This window comes from Sceloporus undulatus, chromosome 2 (genome assembly GCF_019175285.1).
Source record: "Sceloporus undulatus isolate JIND9_A2432 ecotype Alabama chromosome 2, SceUnd_v1.1, whole genome shotgun sequence".
Classification (NCBI taxonomy): Eukaryota; Metazoa; Chordata; class Lepidosauria; order Squamata; family Phrynosomatidae; genus Sceloporus; species Sceloporus undulatus.
The window spans coordinates 53,165,167-53,185,066 of NC_056523.1; the positions used below are offsets into that span (position 1 = coordinate 53,165,167).

The 19,900-nt window shown below is 42.4% G+C and overlaps 1 protein-coding gene across 1 annotated transcript; it reads left to right on the forward strand.

Moving 5' to 3' along the window:
* The first annotated feature begins 10,479 nt into the window (after positions 1-10,479).
* On the forward strand, positions 10,480-16,298 carry LOC121920940 (probable clathrin heavy chain 1). Its single transcript, XM_042448252.1, has 6 exons — positions 10,480-10,608; positions 11,382-11,500; positions 11,783-11,947; positions 12,098-12,211; positions 15,406-15,582; positions 15,685-16,298. The coding sequence occupies exons 1-6, from the start codon at positions 10,602-10,604 to the stop codon at positions 15,799-15,801; spliced, it is 699 nt and encodes a 232-aa protein (XP_042304186.1). The 5' UTR covers positions 10,480-10,601; the 3' UTR covers positions 15,802-16,298.
* Positions 16,299-19,900: the final 3,602 nt, after the last annotated feature.

Genomic DNA, 19,900 nt, shown 5'->3' on the forward strand with positions numbered 1-19,900 from the left:
ATAATAATAATAATAATAATAATAATAATAATAATAATAATAATAATAATAATGTATAGCCTACCTCTCCCAGAAGGATCAAGGTGGGTTACAATTATAAAATACATAAATAACAAATAAAACATATACTGTATAAATAAAAATTACATAATTCCCTTACCCACTATTATAAACTAAATGACAAACATTATAAAATACAATTAAATTAATAAAATAGACATAAGTAATACAAGGCATCATGAGGCAGACAAGGACGAGCCATATCAATATCACGGGACGGTCAGTCAGGGAAGGCCTGCCAGAAGACAGCCTTCTTAAATGCATCAAGAGTTGTACTATGATGGATCTCCTCTGGCAGGTCATTCCATAGTTTAGGAGTGGCAGATGAGAAGGCACTCTGGGTAATCGCAGCCAGCCTAGTCTTCCTTGGATGCAGTAGGTTTTTCCCAGAGGACCTGAGTGTGAAGGGTGGATTGTATGGAGGAAGGAGCTCCCGCAAATATACTAGGCCTAAAGCATGCAGGGCTTTAAAAGTTATTACCAACATCTTGTACTTTGCCTGGAAACTAATTGGCAGCCAGTGCAAAGATTTGAGAATTGGTGTTATATGATCACCCTTAGTCTGGCTGCCATATTTTGAATCAATTGGAGTGTCCAAACTAGGCAGAAGGGTAGACCCATGTAGAGCACATTACAGAAGTCGAGTCTATAGGTTACCAGTGCATATACCACTGTTTCTAGGTCACCCAGCTCCAGGAACGGTCACAGCTGGCGTATCAACCAAAACTGATAACAGGCACTCCTGGCCGTCGCATCTATCTAAGCTGATGACTGAAGCTACAAGTCCAGGAGCACACCCAAGTTGTGGACACAGTCCTTTAGGGGAAGTGTGACCCCATCCAAGACCAGTAAACATATCTCAATGTCCAGATTAGGGGTCCCTACAGTACATGGGTTTGCACTGAAAAAGAAAGACTGATGAGCTATAGAGTAAGTTTAAGGAAGGTATGTTTTATTGGGGGTGAGGGACTCTTCACAAGAATTTCATCAGTGCTTAATTTTAAAATGACACAGCAGAAAACCTGACAGTACAGCAGGGAATGGGAAATGTGACCCTCCAGATATTGTTGGCCTGCAAATCCCACATCACTAGCTATGCCAGAAAGGGCTGATGGGAATTGCAGCTCAACAACATATGGAGGGCCACATGGTCTCCCAGCCTTGCAAAACAGCACCCGCTGCACCAAAATACAAAAATCTTAGTAAGAAATCATTAGTTCTAAATTGCATAGAGTAAGTGAGCAATATGGAAAACAGATCCAAAAACAAAACTTAAGTTTTTCAGGAGGCCTAAAAACTAAAGACCCTTCCGAGCACCAGAATATCCTTATATTTATACAAGATAATTAACTCAAATGCCACATTAAAACTGTTACAAAGAAATGCTGTTCCTGATTAAGCTCAGCAGGAAATCTTCCAAACAGCACAAACATCAAAACTAAGTTGCAAAAGGGAAGGGAAAAAAGAGCTTTAAAACACACACATATACACAAGAGAGAACAAACGCAAAGCATTACTACAGTCTTCCTTGGTGCAGCTATAAAGCTACAATTCTATGCATATATACATACATACTTTAAAAGAAACCCCATTGGGACTTACTTCCAATTAAGCATGCATAGGATCAAACTGCACAATGCATAGCCCCAGCGCAAGAAGAAGAAAAGGAAAATTTAAACAAAGGATGGAAGGGATTATCAGATTTTGGAGTAGAGGAGAGCAGACACGTCTGAAAGTTAGGATTAATATTGTTAGAGAGAGTGGTATATCAATCTTTACAGGATTTAGGCCTTTGTTCAAGAAATATAGACCTTTCTAAATTAATAATCCCCAAGAGATTTTAACATGCCTCCCTCTTCCCCTGGTGGATCTTCCTGACTGGAGTTTAATTAATGCTGTAATCCTAAACACACGCATTATAAATCTAATTGATATAAATGAAAATTATTCCTACATGAGCCTACCTGGGTAGGTCAAACTTGTACACCTCCTTTCTGAAACATACATGCAACCAGACCACATCTATGTTTACTTAAGTTAGCTTCTCCTTTTAAGGACTTGCCCTGAAGTAAATGTGCAAAGGACTGCAGGAGTACAGCCCCATCACATACTTAGTCAGAAATAAGCACTGGATGAGATGTTATAGTTTCTGGAACAGTTAGGCTTTTTAGTTGTTTGCACTATCAGGTACTTGGGCTGAGGTTAGTCACTTCAAACGATAGTCACTTGATGGCACTCAAACCTATGACTTGCCCTATCAACATGTTGAATTTTCCACAGTATGGAGGCAACAAATCTAAACCTGTATCTGAATAACGCATACTCTCCAACATTTCAGATGAAAACTGGGACACATGTGGCCAAGCGACATTGATTTGGTCAAGATGGCAAAAGCAATTCATGAAGAAGGACACACAAGGTAAGAGAAGCTGTGACAGTTTGCTTTTGGCTGAGCTTATTGGAAAGGGCAAGATTCCACTCCTCCTAAATCCTGCAAAAACTGCATTTGCTCTTTGAACACAAACTGAAATAGGTAAGCCAGGAACAAAGTGGGGAGGGTGTGGCAGGAAGAGAGCGAAATTGGGACATTTTTAAATCAGCTGAAAAAGTGAGATGACAGAGGATCAACAAGGATTGTTGATCCAAATCAGCCCAATCAGAATAATTGGAGTGTATGGTAATGTCTTGATTTCACCAAGACAACTGGCTCAGGACTGTGAGCATTTCTGAATCCTTTGGATTGGTCTGGTCAAGGTATGTCCCTACCATGTACTGTAGATGTGCCTTCATTTCACCTGTTGACTTAAGGTGACCCCATTAATTTCAGAGGTTTTTCTTAGGCAAGTAATACTCAGATGTGGTTTTGCCAGCCTCTGAAATATAGCCTACAAGATCTGGTTATTTCATAGAATCATAGATTTGGAAGAGACCACAAGGGCCATCCAGTCCAACCCTTGCTATGCAGGAACTCACAATCAAAGCACCCCCAAGAGATGGCCACCCAGCCGCTGTTTTCTGCTGCTCCAGAGAATAGGACCCGGAGATTGGAGGATTCACACCACAGGAAAAGCAATAACACCTAAACAGTAGGAAGAACTTCCTTGTGGTAAGAGCTGTTCGACAGTGGAACACACCTCCTTGGAGTGTGGTGGAGTCTCCTTCTTTGAAGGTTTTTTGAACAGAGGCTGGATGGCCATCTGTTGCGGGTGCTTTGAGTCTGTGTTCCTGCATGGCAAGGAATTGGAGTGGATAGCCCTTGTGGTCTCTTCCAACTCTATCAAGTTTATCACACTGAGGCTAATTTTGGCATTAAAGAGAGATTGAAGCACATTTAAAGCATCCCACAAATAAAGTGAAAATGGCAGTAATTGTGTGAATGATTATCATATGCAATTGCGCAAATAACATGATATCAGAAATGCACTGTCGCTGAAATCCTGAACTTAAAAAGATGTATGTCAATGCTTCTTTGTGACCACTTTAAAGGTGGGTTTTGTGTGACATCGTGTGAAATCGTTTCACATAATTACATGATTTTTCTGGGATATTCAGAGGATAAACTTATCTCCTTTGTGTGATAAACTCCTATGTTTCTATGACTTGCCCAAGGTCACCCCAGTGACATGGCAAGGGACCCTTATTTCTGTCCTGGGACAGAGAGATTCAAATATGGAAGGAGCCATTCTTCTTAATTTCTGTAGCATTTGTTGGGGGTCTTCAATGGTTTGAGTGTTGACCAACAACTCTGGGAGGCAGGGTTTGATTCCAGCTTGGCCAATAAATCCACTGGGAGACATTGGGCATGTCATACTCTCTCAGCCTCAGGGGAAAGCAATGGCAAACCTCCTCTGAACAAATCATGCTAAGAAAACCCCATGATAGGGTCACCTTCAGGTCGCTATATGTCAGGAACAATTTGAAAAGCACACAACAACAACACCCATCCAAATACTGATTAGAGATGACCCCACAGAAAGAATCTGGTGCCTTTAGGGTATTTGATACTTCTGATTTTTGTACAAATACCAAGATCTGTATTAGGGAGGGGATGACCCGCACTGACCAAGTCCCTTTCATGTTCCATCTTCCACCTCCCTTTCTCCAACCACAGGTGGACTCTTGCAGTGTCTTCAGAGTCACTGGGTGACTTTCCATAGGCCAGTGATCTGGGATTGGATTAGTTGAGGACAATCAAAAAGAGCTAAAAGCCCACTGGGGTATTAACCTGTTTTGCAGCCCCTTGACTGCAGAATGCCTGCAGGATCCTCCCTTGTGATGGTCCTAATTGGATCAAGCCTGAATGCAACATAAAGCACACCTGAGAAAGGAGACCAGGAAGAACTTTGGAAAAAGAGTGTCCCTGGGGAGGAAAGACCAGCAGCTACTCCACACTGCAGCTGGGATGTAAGTTTTAAGGGATCAACATTCATTCTCTCTTTTAAGGATGGGGGTATTTTTAATCACCTTTCCCTCAAAGCACCAGTTACTGCTGCTTTAAACAGCTTCATCTACCTTCTTGATTTGTTTGTTGTCAACCTGCTAAATCGTTTTGGAAATTATTTCTAATTCAGTTGTCTCCTCCTCCCACTTTTCCCTTTGTGTGTGTGTTGTGTGTCTTCAAGTCATTTCTGACTTGTGGCAACCCTAAAGGAACCCTATCATGGGTTGTCTTGGCAAGAGTTTTTCAGAGGAGGTTTGCCATTACCTTCCCCAGAGGCTGAAAGAGTGTGACTTTCCCCAGGTTTTATGGCTGAGCTGACTAAAGTTCAAATCCCAGCTCAGCCATGTAAACATACTGAGTGACTTTGGGCAAGTCGCATGCTTTCAGCCTCAAGGAATGGCAATGGCAACACCCCTCTGAAGAAACTTACCAAGAAAACCCTGTGATTGGATTGGATTTGGGTCACCATAAGTCAGTGATTCCCAACCTTCCTAATGTCGCGACCCTGTAATACAGTTCTTCATGTTGTGGTGACCCAAACCCATGAAATTATTTTCATTGCTAGTTCATAACTGTAATTAAATACGTGTTTTCCAATGGTCTTAGACGACCCCCATGAAAGGGTCATTCGACCCCCCAAAGGGGTCCCAACCCACAGGTTGGGAACCACTGCCATAAGTATTGAAGGCACACAACAAGGAACTGAAGGCACACAACACCAGCTCCAGAGTCATAGTTCAATACTCAAACGATGCTGTCTTTGTTTTTCTTTGTAGGATGGCTTTGAGTGTCAAGCAAATGATGAGTGAATCCATGAAGTCTCCAGTCCGTGTGGAGGTTTTGAGCCAGGTCAGTCTGTGGGCACCCTGGATCACACAACCTCCAGATCCGCAGGAGGGGAGATGGCCTGAGCCACCCTTTGCAAAGGGTTAAGTTGGAGGTTGTCTTATTTTGCAATGCCAAGGGAGGCAGAAAAGGGTAAATTCACCATTTACCTATCCCAAACTAAGATTTTTGTTTCCTTTTCTCTCCTACATCTCTTGTGTTGCTGGTTGTCAGTGCTTTTTTGGTTTAAAAATTCACTATCCAATCTGAAAGAAAAATATTGAGAACTAAAAGACTGCTTTTTGATTTTAAAATTGGTCAACCTAGGAGGGCCTAAATACCCTAAAGCTACCAGATTCCATCAGATCGTGGAAGATAAGCAGAATCAGCCCGGGTTAGTATTTGGATGAGTGACTGCCATTGAATACCAAGTGCAATAGGCTATGTACAGTATCAGAGGAAGGAACTGGTAAAAAACACCTCTTAGTATTCCTTACCTGAGAAGACCCTATGAGATCCATGGGTTGCCATAAGTCGACAGACAACCTGTAGGCACATACACTTGCGTTCACATATAATGACAAATTATTTAATTTACTGTTAATAACAACTTTAATTTAATTTAATAACGAAACATTAAATTTAAAAACAATTTTTAATTTGTTGTTGTATGCCTTCAAGTAATTTGGCACGATTTTTTCAGAAGGGGTTTGCATTTCCCTTTGCCTTCTTCTGAGGCTTAGAAAGTTTGACTTGTCCAAGGTCGCCCAGTGGATTTCCATGGCTAAATTCAAACCTTGCTCTTTAGAGTTGCAGCCCAGCATCCAAACCACTCCTCTGCCTTTCACCAACTTTAAATACCACTTGGAAATTCACACAGATAAAGATCTGGCTACCAAACTATTTGTTTAATTTTTTCCTATATTACTGGGTAGCCCTTCGGTCTGTAAAATATATTTTATCGTACTTGATATATACATAAATTTCCAGCATAAATCAACATTTGCAGTAGCTTTCAGATTTATAGTACAGAAAACATCTGTCAGTGCTGTCTACTTTTTTTATGCAAACAGGGAATAAAATTGTTGCAGGTTTCATAGAAATATCTTAAAATTAGACAGTCATAAAACCATTTTAAAATGTCAATTTGTTCATTTTCATATTAAAGACTTCCCCCCAACTAGTCAGCAACAGAATGCGCTTCATGAATTTTTCCAATTTTCTACAATTATTCTTGCTGTAGTTAACTTCCTAATGAGCAGGTCAGACCTACTCTCTTGATTAATCTCTTGATTAATCCCTTAGACAGCCCATAAGACCTATAATCGGAAAAACAATGGTCTGCTGTGTGACAATAACAGTCTGAATGCAGCAAGACAGATTGGCATTCAAATTTCCACTCAGCAATCAGTTCATTTGCAGCATACCTCTGTTTATAGCTACTCAGAAATGCCATTGACTTGTTGCTGTTGTGATCCTGCAAGTTGTTTCCAATTTATGGCAACCTTAAAGCGAGCTCTCATGGGATTTTTTTGGCAAGTTTTTTTTCCAGAGAGGGTTTGTCAATGCCATTCTCTAAGGCAGAGATAGTGTGATTTGCCCAAGGTCACCCAATGGATTTCCCTAGTGACCAAAATTCAAATCCTGATCTCTAGAATCATAGTCCAGTGCTCAGATCAGAACACCATGCTGGCTTTCCCCATCAATGTACTTGTCGTATTTCCCAGTATTCATGCAAGCATTATAACTCCAAGCATTGCCTATGGCCCCACTGTGTGCCTACAAAATTCTGGGAATTATTACCAAAACAAATACATTTTTGAATCTCTGAGTCCTAAAGTGTCAGAAGATAATATGCCAGTAGGGTATTCTGGGAGTTGACCAGTAAGAACATCATCACTGGGAATTCTGGGAGTTATCATCCAAAGAAGTAACTTTTCTGAGATGTTATCCAATATATAGCAAAAGCATTTACATTTCTATACTGCTTAATAGTGAACTCAGCACTCTCTAAGCAGTTTACAGTCTATATGCCAATCTGAGTTCTTTGGAAGATGACCATAATGCAAACTTGGTGAGTATGTATTGGGATTTTGCATAACCAATATCATTCACTGCACTATTAACCAGCAGCATCCTGCACAACAGGACAACTGATACTACAGTACCCCCATACATGTATAAAATCGGTGGATTGCCAGAGGTGGGCACAAGATGTTTAGTCTGCTGAGTTTGGAAAACTGCCATTCTTAGAATTCCTCTAGCCAGCAAAGTTGGAAATTCTACTCCAAGAAAGTAACTTTTCTGAGCTCTGGTTATTTTTTGTTGCTGAAGTATGAGCTAGCCGGTGAACAACATAGGAGACCGAGGACATATTTTCTGGATGAGGCTCCTGGTAATTAGATGGCTATTCATTAGAAAAGTGCATCATCATCTTATAGAAAGGAAAAAAAATGCTCATATACCTGAACTCCATTCCCTGCCTCACCAAATTATGTACCTCTTCTACCAGGAAACTACTTCATGGCACCTCACAAAGCTCTTGTGCTTGAATGTTCCTGTTCCAACACACATGAATACTTGGGTGAGGAGGAATCATGCTTGTGAGGACCTTGGGAGGACATTAAGCTAAATACAGAGCATGTTGGGTGGGGGATTCTGGGAATTTTAGTCCAAAAGGGTAAACTTTTCAAAGTTCTGGCCTAGAGTCTGGTGATGGGCTGTAGCTCTTTCTTTACGTTGTAGACCAGCTCAGTGGGCATGTATAATTCCAGTCTTCACTAACCCTCTCTCCTCTTCTTTGCAGCTTCAATCCCATGGTATTGTAGCAGAGTACATTACCTACCCTCGTGTGACTCTCACCTCAGCCTCCCGCCTCTGTGTGCGGCACAGCCCTCCTGGGGACTCCTCCCAGCACACTCTCACCCTCCTGGATCCCCGTACATCTCCAAAGAAGGATGCGACCCCTACAAGTTGGACCATACATCAAGTGCAAGGAGCACTGGCTAATCCTAGTCGTCCACTGCTGGCTGTTAGAGGTATTCACTGGAAGCATTTCTGAGAGGAAATAGGATTCCAAAAGGAAAGTGGCTATGCTGGCTGCAGGATTCTAGGTGCTGTTGTCCAGAAAGTAGTTTTCATGAGATAGTCATAGAATCATAGAGTTGGAAGAGACCGCAAGGGCCATCCAATCCAAACCTTTGCTGTGCAGGAATATACACTCAAAGCATCCCTGACAGATGGCCATCCAGCCTCTGTTTAAAAACCTTCAAAGAAGGGGATTCCACCAGACTCCTAGGGAGTCTGTTCTACTGTCAAACAGCCCTTACTGTCAGGAAATTCTTCTAATGTTGAATCTCTTTTCCTGTAGCTTGCATCCATTGCTCCATGTCCCAGTCAGTGGAGCAGCAGAAAGCAGCTGTCATGTTAGTCTCTGTCAGCATACAGTAGGGAGATTTGAGAAATAACTGGTTTATTTCAGCATGAGCTTTCATGGATACTAACCCACCTCAAGGCATCTGAAGAAATGGTTTGGTAGCCATGAGAGCTCGTGCTGAAATAAACCAATTTGTCTCCAGTGTGCTGCTGGATTATTCATGCACACACCTTTTCCATTTGCCTTAGTCCAGAAAGGTAAATTACTCAGTCAATGAGCAGGGATGGAAAATGTGGCCTCCAGATGTTGGACTGCAATTCTCATCAGCCATTTCTAGCATAGTCAATGAGAGATGTAGTCTATCTCTCATTGGAGGTCCATGCATTCCCATCCCTGATGTAAGGGGTGCGCGAAGACATTGGCTTAAGAGAATTGCAGGAGATAGTTCACTTAGGGTCACCACAGTACAGAGAAGAGGGGGCAAGGAATTGTTTCACTAAAGTTATGTAATAGTCTTGAACTTGAGTTGTAGACCTGGAACCTCCAAACTTCAGCTAATCTCCTTGAAAACAATGTGTAGAAAGGCTGTGTTTTGAATTGGCTTGCTATTGTACAGTAGGGATATATTTGTTATTCTTCAAGCTTTATCTTGGAACAGCAGCACTTCAAGGTAGACAATATTATGTGTATTCATAGTCAATGGAATTAGTGCTCTGGAAGAGGATGGAAAAGTTATTTTTTTTCCATCAGAACTCCTGGAATCTCCCAGCCAGTGTGGTATTTCCAAGGTTGGTGCTCTAGTGATCTGTGTGCGTGTTGCATGCCTTCAAGTTGTTTCTGACTTACATTGACCTAAGGCAAACCTTTTGTGGGATTTTCTTGGCAAGATTTGTTCATATGATGTTTACCTTTTTCTTCCCGAGGCTAAGAGTGTGATTTGCCCAAAATCATGCAGTGGGTTTCCATGGCTGAGTGGAGATTGAAACCCTGGTCCCCAGAATCATTCTGTAATGCTCAAACCACCACACTGTGCTAGCTCTCACTCTAATAATACAACCTGCTTTTGAGGGGCTCTTCCAGATTTGACAAAAGAAGTTGAGTTCTTGCAATATCGCTCCTTGTGTTTTGCCAGTTGTTGTCACCTCTGTGTCTGTTCCTTCCATTCTTCTGAAGAGTTGATTGTAGTATGGTATGCTAAGGTGGCCTGAGGGACAAATTTTCTTCTTTTTAATGTTTTAAGAAATTCTTATAGTATATTCAATAGTTATTTTACAGAGTTTAAAATTTTGCAGCTTTTAAAATGTGTCTGAGCTGTTCAAGGAGAAAGATGGGATATAAAGTAAATAAGTAATAAATTAAGAGGAAAAAGAAGGCAAGAGAAGGGGACATACTGTTCAATATGTCTTGGAATTTAAAAGAAACCCATTCAATAAAGAATTAAATGTTGCAGTTGACTGCGAAGAATTGCCATTAATTGTAGGATATATCATATAGATATTTTAAAAGAGGGGGGAGTAGGAACCCTCTCTGGCAGAAAAGATTGCCAAAAAAAAAATCTCAGTAGTTCTCCTTTCAGTTTGTCTGCTGTCTTTATGTGTGTGGGGCTTCTTATTCAATTTAGCATGGAGCCCCACTAATCTCTTAGGAAGATGTTGAGTATTCGGTGTCTTGTACATATCACTGGGCTTTGCATGTCAGATGGTAGTATGCCATCCAGCTTCAGCTGTCCTCTGACTTTCTCTTCTTTTTCTTCTAGCTGGGCAGCTGGCCCAGATCTATGATGTGGACCAGCGTTCCTTGAGAAATGAGTGGGAATTTGCCCATCCTATTAAACACTGGGTATGGCTGGATGCAGACACACTGGCTGTGGTAACAGAGAAAGATGTATTCCACTGGACCATGAAACGTGAGTGTTGGAAGAATCTGGGGGAGGAGGGGCAGTATTGTAAGGTGTCCAGGGCAAAGAATACAAGGGGAAATGTTACTTGACTGGAGAGGTTATTCTTGTGTGGAGTAAGGGAGGGGTATGTAGCAGGTGTAATGAGCAAAATATGGAAAGCATGAGGATAAATTATCTGCTTTATAATAGAATTGGGAGGGATCTCAAGAAACATTCAGTCCAAAACTCTGCCAGGGCAGGAATTCACAGTTAAGGCATTGCTGAGAGGTAGCCATCTAGCCTTGGTTGAAAAAACCTCCAATCACATTACAAGGTAGCCTATTCTGTATTTAAATAGGTTTTACCTTCAGGACATCTGAAGGTAGTTTCTTAGTGTTCAAGCAGAATTGACATTATGAGATGAACTAGGTAAAGACAACTTGGGCTTTATAAATGGATAAACTGATTCAATAAGCATGCAGAAACATGGATAAATTGGTTCAATAAGCATGCAGAGCTTGGAAATGTTACAGTTTTGTACTATGTTTCCTAGAATCCCCAGAGCCAGCATGGTGATGCTGGGTAGAGAATTGACGGGGTTGAATTACAAAACATGAACATTCTTAAGCTTTGCAAATGTGTGGAAATGAATGAAAATAAAATTCTGTGTTGGCTTTCCATGGGCATTTAGTGGGATGAAATGTTGAAAGAAGATGGATAATCTGAGAATGGGTCACTTGGACCAGAGGCATTAAATAGGAAAGTTTGGTTCCATTTTTCATCTGTAATTTCCCTTCAAGGTACCAGACCAAGATGGCAGTTCAGCCGGCATGAACGACTTTGTGGCATGGAAGTGATAGGGTATCACCGGGATGTCAATTGTGTGTGGATGGCTCTTTCAGCTCTAGGACTTGAGCAGGTACATAATCCAGTGGCCATGCATAGGTAGTTTTAAGGTTGAACTGATTGCTTGCTGAGGACTTTGGATATTAAGTCATAAGCAACATTATGAAGTCAGGCCAGAGGCCACATAGGAGGTGTTGTTATTCTTGTGTGCCTTCAAGTCATTTCTGATTTATGGCACCCCAAGGCAAACCTATCATGCGGTTTTCTTGGCAAAGCTTCTTCAGAGGAGGTTTGGCATTGCCAGCCTCTGAGGTTAGCAATCCCAATCCTAATTTCTTTATTTTCCTTCTTGCAGGGCCTGGTTGTGGGTTTGACCCAGCTGTATTGGCAGGGGGGTCCCCTGTCTCAGGTCATAGAAGCCCAAGCAGTGGCTCTGCCACAGCACAGATTTTCCAGAAATCCAAAACCTTCAACTGCCCTCTTGGCTGCTGTGCGAAGAGGCAAGGAACGGACTGGACAGGTGAGATGGAGTTTAGCTAAGGGCAAAAAAGAAGGAAGAAAAAGTTTGCATACAAGTCTAATGGATTTCAGAGACTGATAGGAAGGAAGAGAAGCCTATATAGTTGGTTTTGCTGACTGTGAATATTTTTTTCTCTTTTTTCCTTTTCAGTTCCATGTGGTGGAGCTTGGTCCCCACCAGGCAGGGAATGCAGCTTTGCTTAGTGCCCGTGGCACCTTGCCCTTCAAGGGACCGTGGCTAGGGGACTTCCCCAGTGTTGTACAGGTAAAATCTTGCAGTCCTGGATGGAAAGTTTTCTTAGAAAGGGAACTAGAGATGTATGGATTGGGAGCTTCACACACACACACACACACACACACACACACACACACACACACACAGAGGGGTATATTCCTTTAGAGTAATCTGTTTGGGCAGTGTGTAGGACAGAGTTTGGAAAAGTTACTTCTTTATACCACAATACCCTGAATTCCCCAACCACCACAGTGAATGTTCATGGTAACTGGATTATTCTGTAGTATTTCCAGTACAAGTAACTTTCCTAAACTCTGACTGGAGATAACACTAGGGAAGACAGGAATCAAAGGTAGAGAAGGCCATCTTTTTTCTTTCAGCAGACTACTTTTGAAGTTTAAGCCCAGAGCTGCAGGAGGTCAAGCTAAAGCCAGTCCCACCTGTGATCTGCTGCAAGCAGCCTCCCTCTGATTGGTACCTTCAGGGAATATTTGAGTATAGTCCTAGTCATCATCCAGCCACCTGGGAGTGGAAATCACCAAACCTGGAGGAGCCAGTTTGGGAGATTTTGATCTAGAGCAGGCCTGTACAACATACAGCCCATGAATTTCAGGCGGCCCGTGGCTCTTGCACTACCCAGCTTTTTCCTGGGAAAAAGTCAGGCTGCAGAGGAAGAGGAAGGATGAACAGGCACCCTTCAAGGCTCCTCAGCAGCCCAGTTTTTGGAGAAAGAACCAGGTGGCAGAAGAAGAGGACAGGCCAACATTCACCCTTTAAGGCTTCTCCACCGCTCAGCCTTCTCCCGAGGAGAGGACTGGGCAGAGGAGGAGGATGGAATTACTATTCATTATAATTATTTAATTATTTTAATAATTAATTAATAATTAATTAATGATTATAATAGTTTATTCATTATTTATACCTTTACTTGAACTGCTAAAAACCTATTTGCTGCCCAAAGTTTAGCCTGTTTAATTTTGGTCCCTACCTACTGCCAAGGTCTGCAGATCTGATCTAGAGCCCAGAGGTGGATGCCCAAAATATCACCAAAAATGTGTAAAACATGCCTTTTAAAATACTAATAGTTATACAAATAGTTTATACACACACACACACACACACACACACACACACTGTATACACACATGCAAGAAAAATACTACTGACTGAATATATATGATAACAATTATGGTAGACACAAAGTCTTAGGGAGCTGGGTATATTAAACTGGAGAAAAGAAGACTGCAGGGTGAAGTGATAGCCATTTTTAAATAGAGATCATGTAAATTGTGAAGAAATCTTGTTTTTTGTTTGTTTGTTTGTTTGTTTGTTTGCTGTTCCAGAGACTAGAACACAGACCTGTAGATTCAAATTGCACCCAAATAAAAAGCCTCCACATAAACATTAGGAAGAACTTCTTTCATGTAAGAGCTTTTCAACCCTAGAATGGACTGCCTCAGAGGGTGGTGGGCTCTCCATTATTAGAGGTCTTTAAACAGAGGTTGAACGGACATCCTTCAGAGTGCATTGGTTGTGTATTCCTGCATGGCAGGAGGTTGAACTAAATGGCCCTTGTGGTCCTTCCAACTCTAAGATTCTGCAATTCTAAATGAAGGTAAAGGGAGTTTGTAGCATATGGGCACATGGTATTGGTATGATGTTGGAAAAGACTGAATCTTAAGTTCCAATGTCACCAGAGCCTTATAGCAACTATGGCCCCGAACAGACAGGCCAAAATAAAGCTGCTTTGGGTCACTTTGGAAGTATACTGTTTAAATGATGCATGTGTCCTAAGAGGCTGAAAGCTGCGCCAGAGCCACGCTCCAATCCTAAGGACTGGAGCACAGCTTTGGTACAGCTTCTGGCCTCTTAAGATGTGTGTGTCATTTAAACAGCATACCTCCAAAGTGACCTGAAGCAGCTTTATTTTGTCCTGTCTGTTTGGGCCCTATGACAAGAAAGAAAGAAAGAAAGAAAGAAAGAAAGAAAGAGAAAGAAAGAAAGAAAGAAAGAAAGAAAGAAAGAAGTTACTTGGAGTTAATTTTTTAAGAAACTAACCTCTATAAAGGTATAACTATGGCCCTGTACAGATGGGCCCAATAGCACATCCTGACGACGTACTAGGGTTGCTTCGGGGCATTGCTTATATATGCCCCGCAACCCTAGTACATCGCCAAGACATCAAAATGGCGGCACCCTGTCTACATGGGCACCACCATTTTGAGGTAACAGCTGCATTGCGTCCAAACAGTGTGTTGCGGTGCTGCCGTTACATCCTAGCACTGCTGAAAGGGTGCCTGTGGTGCCCTTTCAGCAGCGCCGGAAGGAGCTCCAAAACCGAAACGGAGTTTCTTTCATGCCGCATATCGCTGGTGCAGCCTTTACACGGCAAACCTATCATGCTGTTTTCTTGGCAAGATTTGTTCAGAGGACATTTGCCATTGTAGCTTTTACACAACTGCGCTAGCGATACAAAAGAGAAAGGGGCTGAGTGGCCCCTTTCTCTCTTTCCTCGCCGCTGTCAGAGTGTCCTTGGCACATGAAGCCCTAAGGATACCCTTTACCAGGTCGCGGGGAAGCAGTGTTTTGCCGCTTCCCCAAGGCCTGGAAAAGTGGTGGATCAGGGCCTCTGGGGCTGCTGCTGTGGCAGCTCAGGCCCCGATCCATTGGGGAAAGGGGCAGGTGCAGGCCGCCCCAAAGGGGCGGTCTGTATCCCGCCTATATTACACTATTATTGTTATAATGTCTTAGCGGATAACTTTGTTCCTTTTGTAGCCTAATTGTAATTTTCAGTTATTTCTATAGTGTTGTGATGGTGGCCTCACTAAATGGTGAAGTAGGAACATCTCATAGTTCAAATGCAAACCTCTTGGTCTGCTGCGAGTGTTGAGGGAACAACAAGGTAGACAGAAGGAACAGGGTTTGGGGTTTTTTTTGGTTTTTGACTGTATGCCAACATCTTGTTATTGTGTGCTTTCAAGTTGTTTCCAACTTATGGCGACCCTAAGGCAAACCTATCATGCTGTTTTCTTGGCAAGATTTGTTCAGAGGACGTTTGCCATTGCCCTCCTGTGAGGCTGAGTGCATGTGACTTGCCCAGGATCACCCAATGGGTTTCATGACTAAGCTGGGAATTGAACCCTGATTTTCAGAGTCGCAGTCCAACACGCACACCACTACGCTACAATGATTGAAATCTAACACCCTTATTTTCCATCCTTTAGTTCTTGACTGACTTGGGTGTGGCCATGATACTTACGAAGCATGCCTTTCTCTTCCTTGTGGATGTTGAGACAGCACAAACCATCCATTGCATCCAGCTGATCTGTGACATTGTTTTTACTACTGTAATTGATGATGACAGGCCCCATAGCCTACTAGGAGTCTGCCGCAGTGGCAAGGTGAGTTTGAGTGAAATTGGGCTGAGTGTGGGCCATGGAAGGAGCAGAGCTGTGGGCTCTCAGTTCAGGTTGTCTAAACTTTGTCTCCCTTCCTTCTCACAGGTCCTCTCTATCTCCATCTGCCCTGATGCCCTGTGGCAATATCTGTCTCACCATCCTGCCAGCCTTTCCCTTTCCCAACGAGTGCTGCAGCTGGTAGGTGAGATCCCTCCTCGATAGACGGCTGTTCTTGTGGAGTGAATTATGACCCAAATAAGGAGGACCAAATATGACCACAACATTACATATGTGTCTTCTAGCCCTCTTGGACTTCCTTGGGTTTGTGGAAAGGGAGAAGCAGTTGGGTGAGGGGGGTGGGCTAAATGTCCCACAACAGTGGTGGTCAGTATGGAGCAATGACTGGTGTGAAGCACCAAGCCTGTTGACCTGGTCGTCTGGAATAAGGAAGAGGCATGGGTAATACTGTGGAGAAAGAGGACTGTTGTAACTATGAATCTGATTTATTCTTATTTTGTAATATGCAGACATTTTAGGAAAAGAAAAAAGGTATCTTGCAGGGAGTATGAGACAAGGTTGCTAAGAAATGTTTGTGTCTGGGGGTAGTTTATGTATCCAGCTTTTTGTCTTTTTTCTGGCCTAAATATCCCTTTTTAAAAGGGGATCATGAGCAAGGATAGCATCTGCATCCCTTATTTATGAGGAGTGCTGGGTGCAGAGACTTTCTAGCTATAGGTCTCCCTTGCCACATTTTGTGTCATGACTGGTTGGCTTATTGCTTTGGGAAATAAAAAGAAATGGAATGGTTAACTCATTGCTTGTTCTTTTGTTGTTGTTGTTGTTATTCTATGATCTAGTAGTCATTCATGCAGTATGTCAGAAAGAGAATTCCTAGTGTTTCCACAAATAAAACCTATTTGGCTATGTAGGTCACATGTTCTGGGGTGCATATGTGATTGTAGACGCAAAGCTCAGCGGCAATATTAGTCAAAGAATGATTTAAAATCGGAATGAAATGAGAAATTATCTTCCTGTAAACCCACAAGCACACACACACACACACACACATATGTCTAGCTAAACAAACTTTGTGTGTCTTCCACTGTATATGCAGGGGACAATAGCTCATCCCTACAAGCAAGTCTGCAATGAATGCTGGATTTTCTATTTCTTTTTCTCTCCCACACTGTTTAGTCAGAGAATTTCCTAAAATTCTCAAGGCCTTTGTAGTTACTTTGTGGAGAGATTGTGCCTATTTGTTTGTTTTGGTTAAGAGAAGAGAGTCCATTACCCTGCAAAGCAGTCTGCTCTACAGCTGAACATTTCTTGTTGTTACTCTTGTGTGCCTTCAAGTCATTTCCGACTTACAGTGGTGTTTATCACACGGAACTTTTTGCAGCTCAGATCTGATGTGACTGTGGGTCCAACAATGCGAATTCACATTATAACATGAATGTTTTATCACACCTGGTTGCCCTTCCATTGCCCTTCCAAATTGAGGGGAATCGAATCCAAGGCAAGTCACGTGATGCGGATTCAAGCAAAGTGGAGTGAGTGCAAATTGTATTACCACACCAGTGGGATTCAACTATTCACATCGGCACCCTGCGCAGTGGGGGTCTGAACGCATTGTGACCTTGTACGTTTCTGGGGTGAAAAGGGGTGCAAGTTCTTGTTCCCTGTTTCACATAATTGCGTGATTGCGTGTATATTTGCCTCATAAATATTTCTGTGTCTTCTTCATCCCCTTTTTTATTTTCCATTTCAGCAATTTCAACACTAGATAGATAGATAGATAGATAGATAGATAGATAGATAGATAGACAGACCTGTATATTCACATTCACGCACATACACACATGTACATATTCCAAAAAAAATGAGTTGCCCTGAAAGTTGCCCAGAAAGTGAAAGGACCACCGAAAGGCAATGGGAGAAAATTGTAGCGCTGCATCATGGGAAATTTGCAACCCGGGGGGGGGGTTGCGGTGGTGTATCAGAGCAGAAGCAAAGTTGCATTCCACACCAGACCAATTCAGAGTGAAATTGAAGAGAGCTTGAAAGCGAATTCTGTTAATTCACTTTTTTCCGATTTCGCCAAAATGAGGAGTCACTTTGGAATCACTGCGGAAGCACCATGGAAGGAGTTCCCATAGAAAGGAATTGTGTGTGATACTACATCAAGTTATTGCGTGAATTTGCATCGTCGGAACTGAGCTGCAAAAAGCTCTGTGTGATAAACACCAGTGACCCTAAGGCAAGCCTTTCACAAGGTTTTCTTGGCAAGATTTGTGCACGGGTTTTTCCTTTGAGGCTGAGAGAGAGTTACTTGCCTAAGGTCACTCAGTGGGTTTCCATGGCTGAAGGGAGTCGAACCCTAGTCTCCAGAGTCATCATTCAACACTCAAACCACTAAACCATGCTGGCTCTTTCTTACCATTAGAATATTTCCTAACATTTAGTCAGCATCACCTTTCTTGTAATCTGAATCCATTGGTTTGGACCCTGTCTTCTGGCACAGCAGAAAAGAAGCTTGCTCCCAGTTTCTAAATGAAATTTCAAGGATTTGATGATGGTTGTCATAACCTCTTTCAATGTTTATATACTTTTGCTTGTTAAAAAATTAAGGGTACTTCCCAGGAGGGAAGGCTTTTCCACACTGATATGTGAATATTCTATAGAGCTTTTGAGAAGGAAAAACCCACAACCTGCCCTCCCCCACTTTCAGACAAGACAGCTTTTCCTTTGATGGATGGATGTCCTTGTTCTTAGCAGAAGGATTTGTACATCTCTCACATTTCTTTGGGCAGTAGAGTCACTCCCTCTAGCAATGGAGGACTGGCCTGCTCTAGCATGATGGAGCTGCAGTACAAAAGTAGTTTTTCCAGGCTCTGGTTTCTAGTGATGATACTGTGAACTAAAAGGAAGGTTGCTTGGGCCTTTGCAGGCAGCATTACAAGCAACTGGCATCCTTCAGAAAACAAACCTTTTGTATAAACCTGAAGTGGCTGATAGTGGGGATTTGTGATAACAGGTAAGAAGAATACAGTCTACTCTTCTCACAGCTGTTTATGTGGATACTTCAGCCCAGGCTGGGATAAAGCTGAACTTGATGTTATGCAGTTTGCTGTGATGAAAGCAGCTGCTGCTTCTTTGATAACCTTGCTGAAGATAAAAAAAATCTGTGAGTGAAGGAAATTCAGACTGGAAAGTCCATACAGATTCTAAACTTCTGATGCTTGCCAAGCTTTAGTATATATTTCAATATCTCTTAATTTTCTCCAGCCCTTGGTATTGGACTGAAAATGTTTCTTTGGGCAGCCCTGTCTCAGACACTGACCACTCAGCTTGGCCTTGGAGGGTGAAATGAGTTTCAGATAAATTGAAGGGATTTCAGAGGCAAGAAAAGGCAACACTCCCAGAATATGCACATAATGCTGCTTCAACTATCACACGTACAGTTGCCCTGGGGAGATGTTTGCTTGAACTGTGCAGTGAGTTCTCCTTTGCTTTGCTGAAGCTAGCCTTGGGCCCATGACTGTTGTCACCAGAGGGCAAAGAAGCAAGAGAAGTACCTCACCATCTCCTTTCTTTGCAGCTTTCCCTTCTTTTTCTTCCCTCTATGTTTGTTGAAAGCAAGCAGCATTTGACCTCAATCTGTCTACTTGGATTAGATGCCCAAGATGCTTCTTTCCTGCCTCACTGTACATGGAACTCTGACACAGTTGGGATGCCATTGTTTTCCTTATTGCCACATATAAACTGTGGGATAGAAGTCCCTGCTGTTGCCACGCAGTGTCCATAACTGAAGATGGATGGTAGTGACAGAAGAAAATGGATTGGAGGTGGGTGACTGAAAGGGGTCATTCAAATTTTAGGGACCTGTGTGACCAATGTTGCAATGAGAAGAAGGACTGCACAGCAGAACAATTAAATAAAGCTTTAAAAAGAGAGAGGCAGAAAGACTACTCGTCAAGCTGACTTCCAGATTTGCCTGTGCATTTTGAGCCAGTATATTCTACCTGACGTGTGTTAGTCTGGTTAGTGGTCAGATCAGGAGATCCAGGTTCAAATCCAGGTCCTACCTTAATGCTGTCTGGGTGACCCCTTCCCAATCTTGCTATCTTCACAGGCTTGTTTACCACATCTACTTGAGCAGCAACATCACACAGCTTAATAACATCATTCACAACATTGTAAGTGCACTCAGGCCCCATACGTACAGTCCAAAATAAAGCTGCTTCGGGTCACATTGAGGTATGCTATTTAAATGATGCATGCATCCTAAGAGTCCAGAAGCCATGCAAAAGCCACGCTCCAG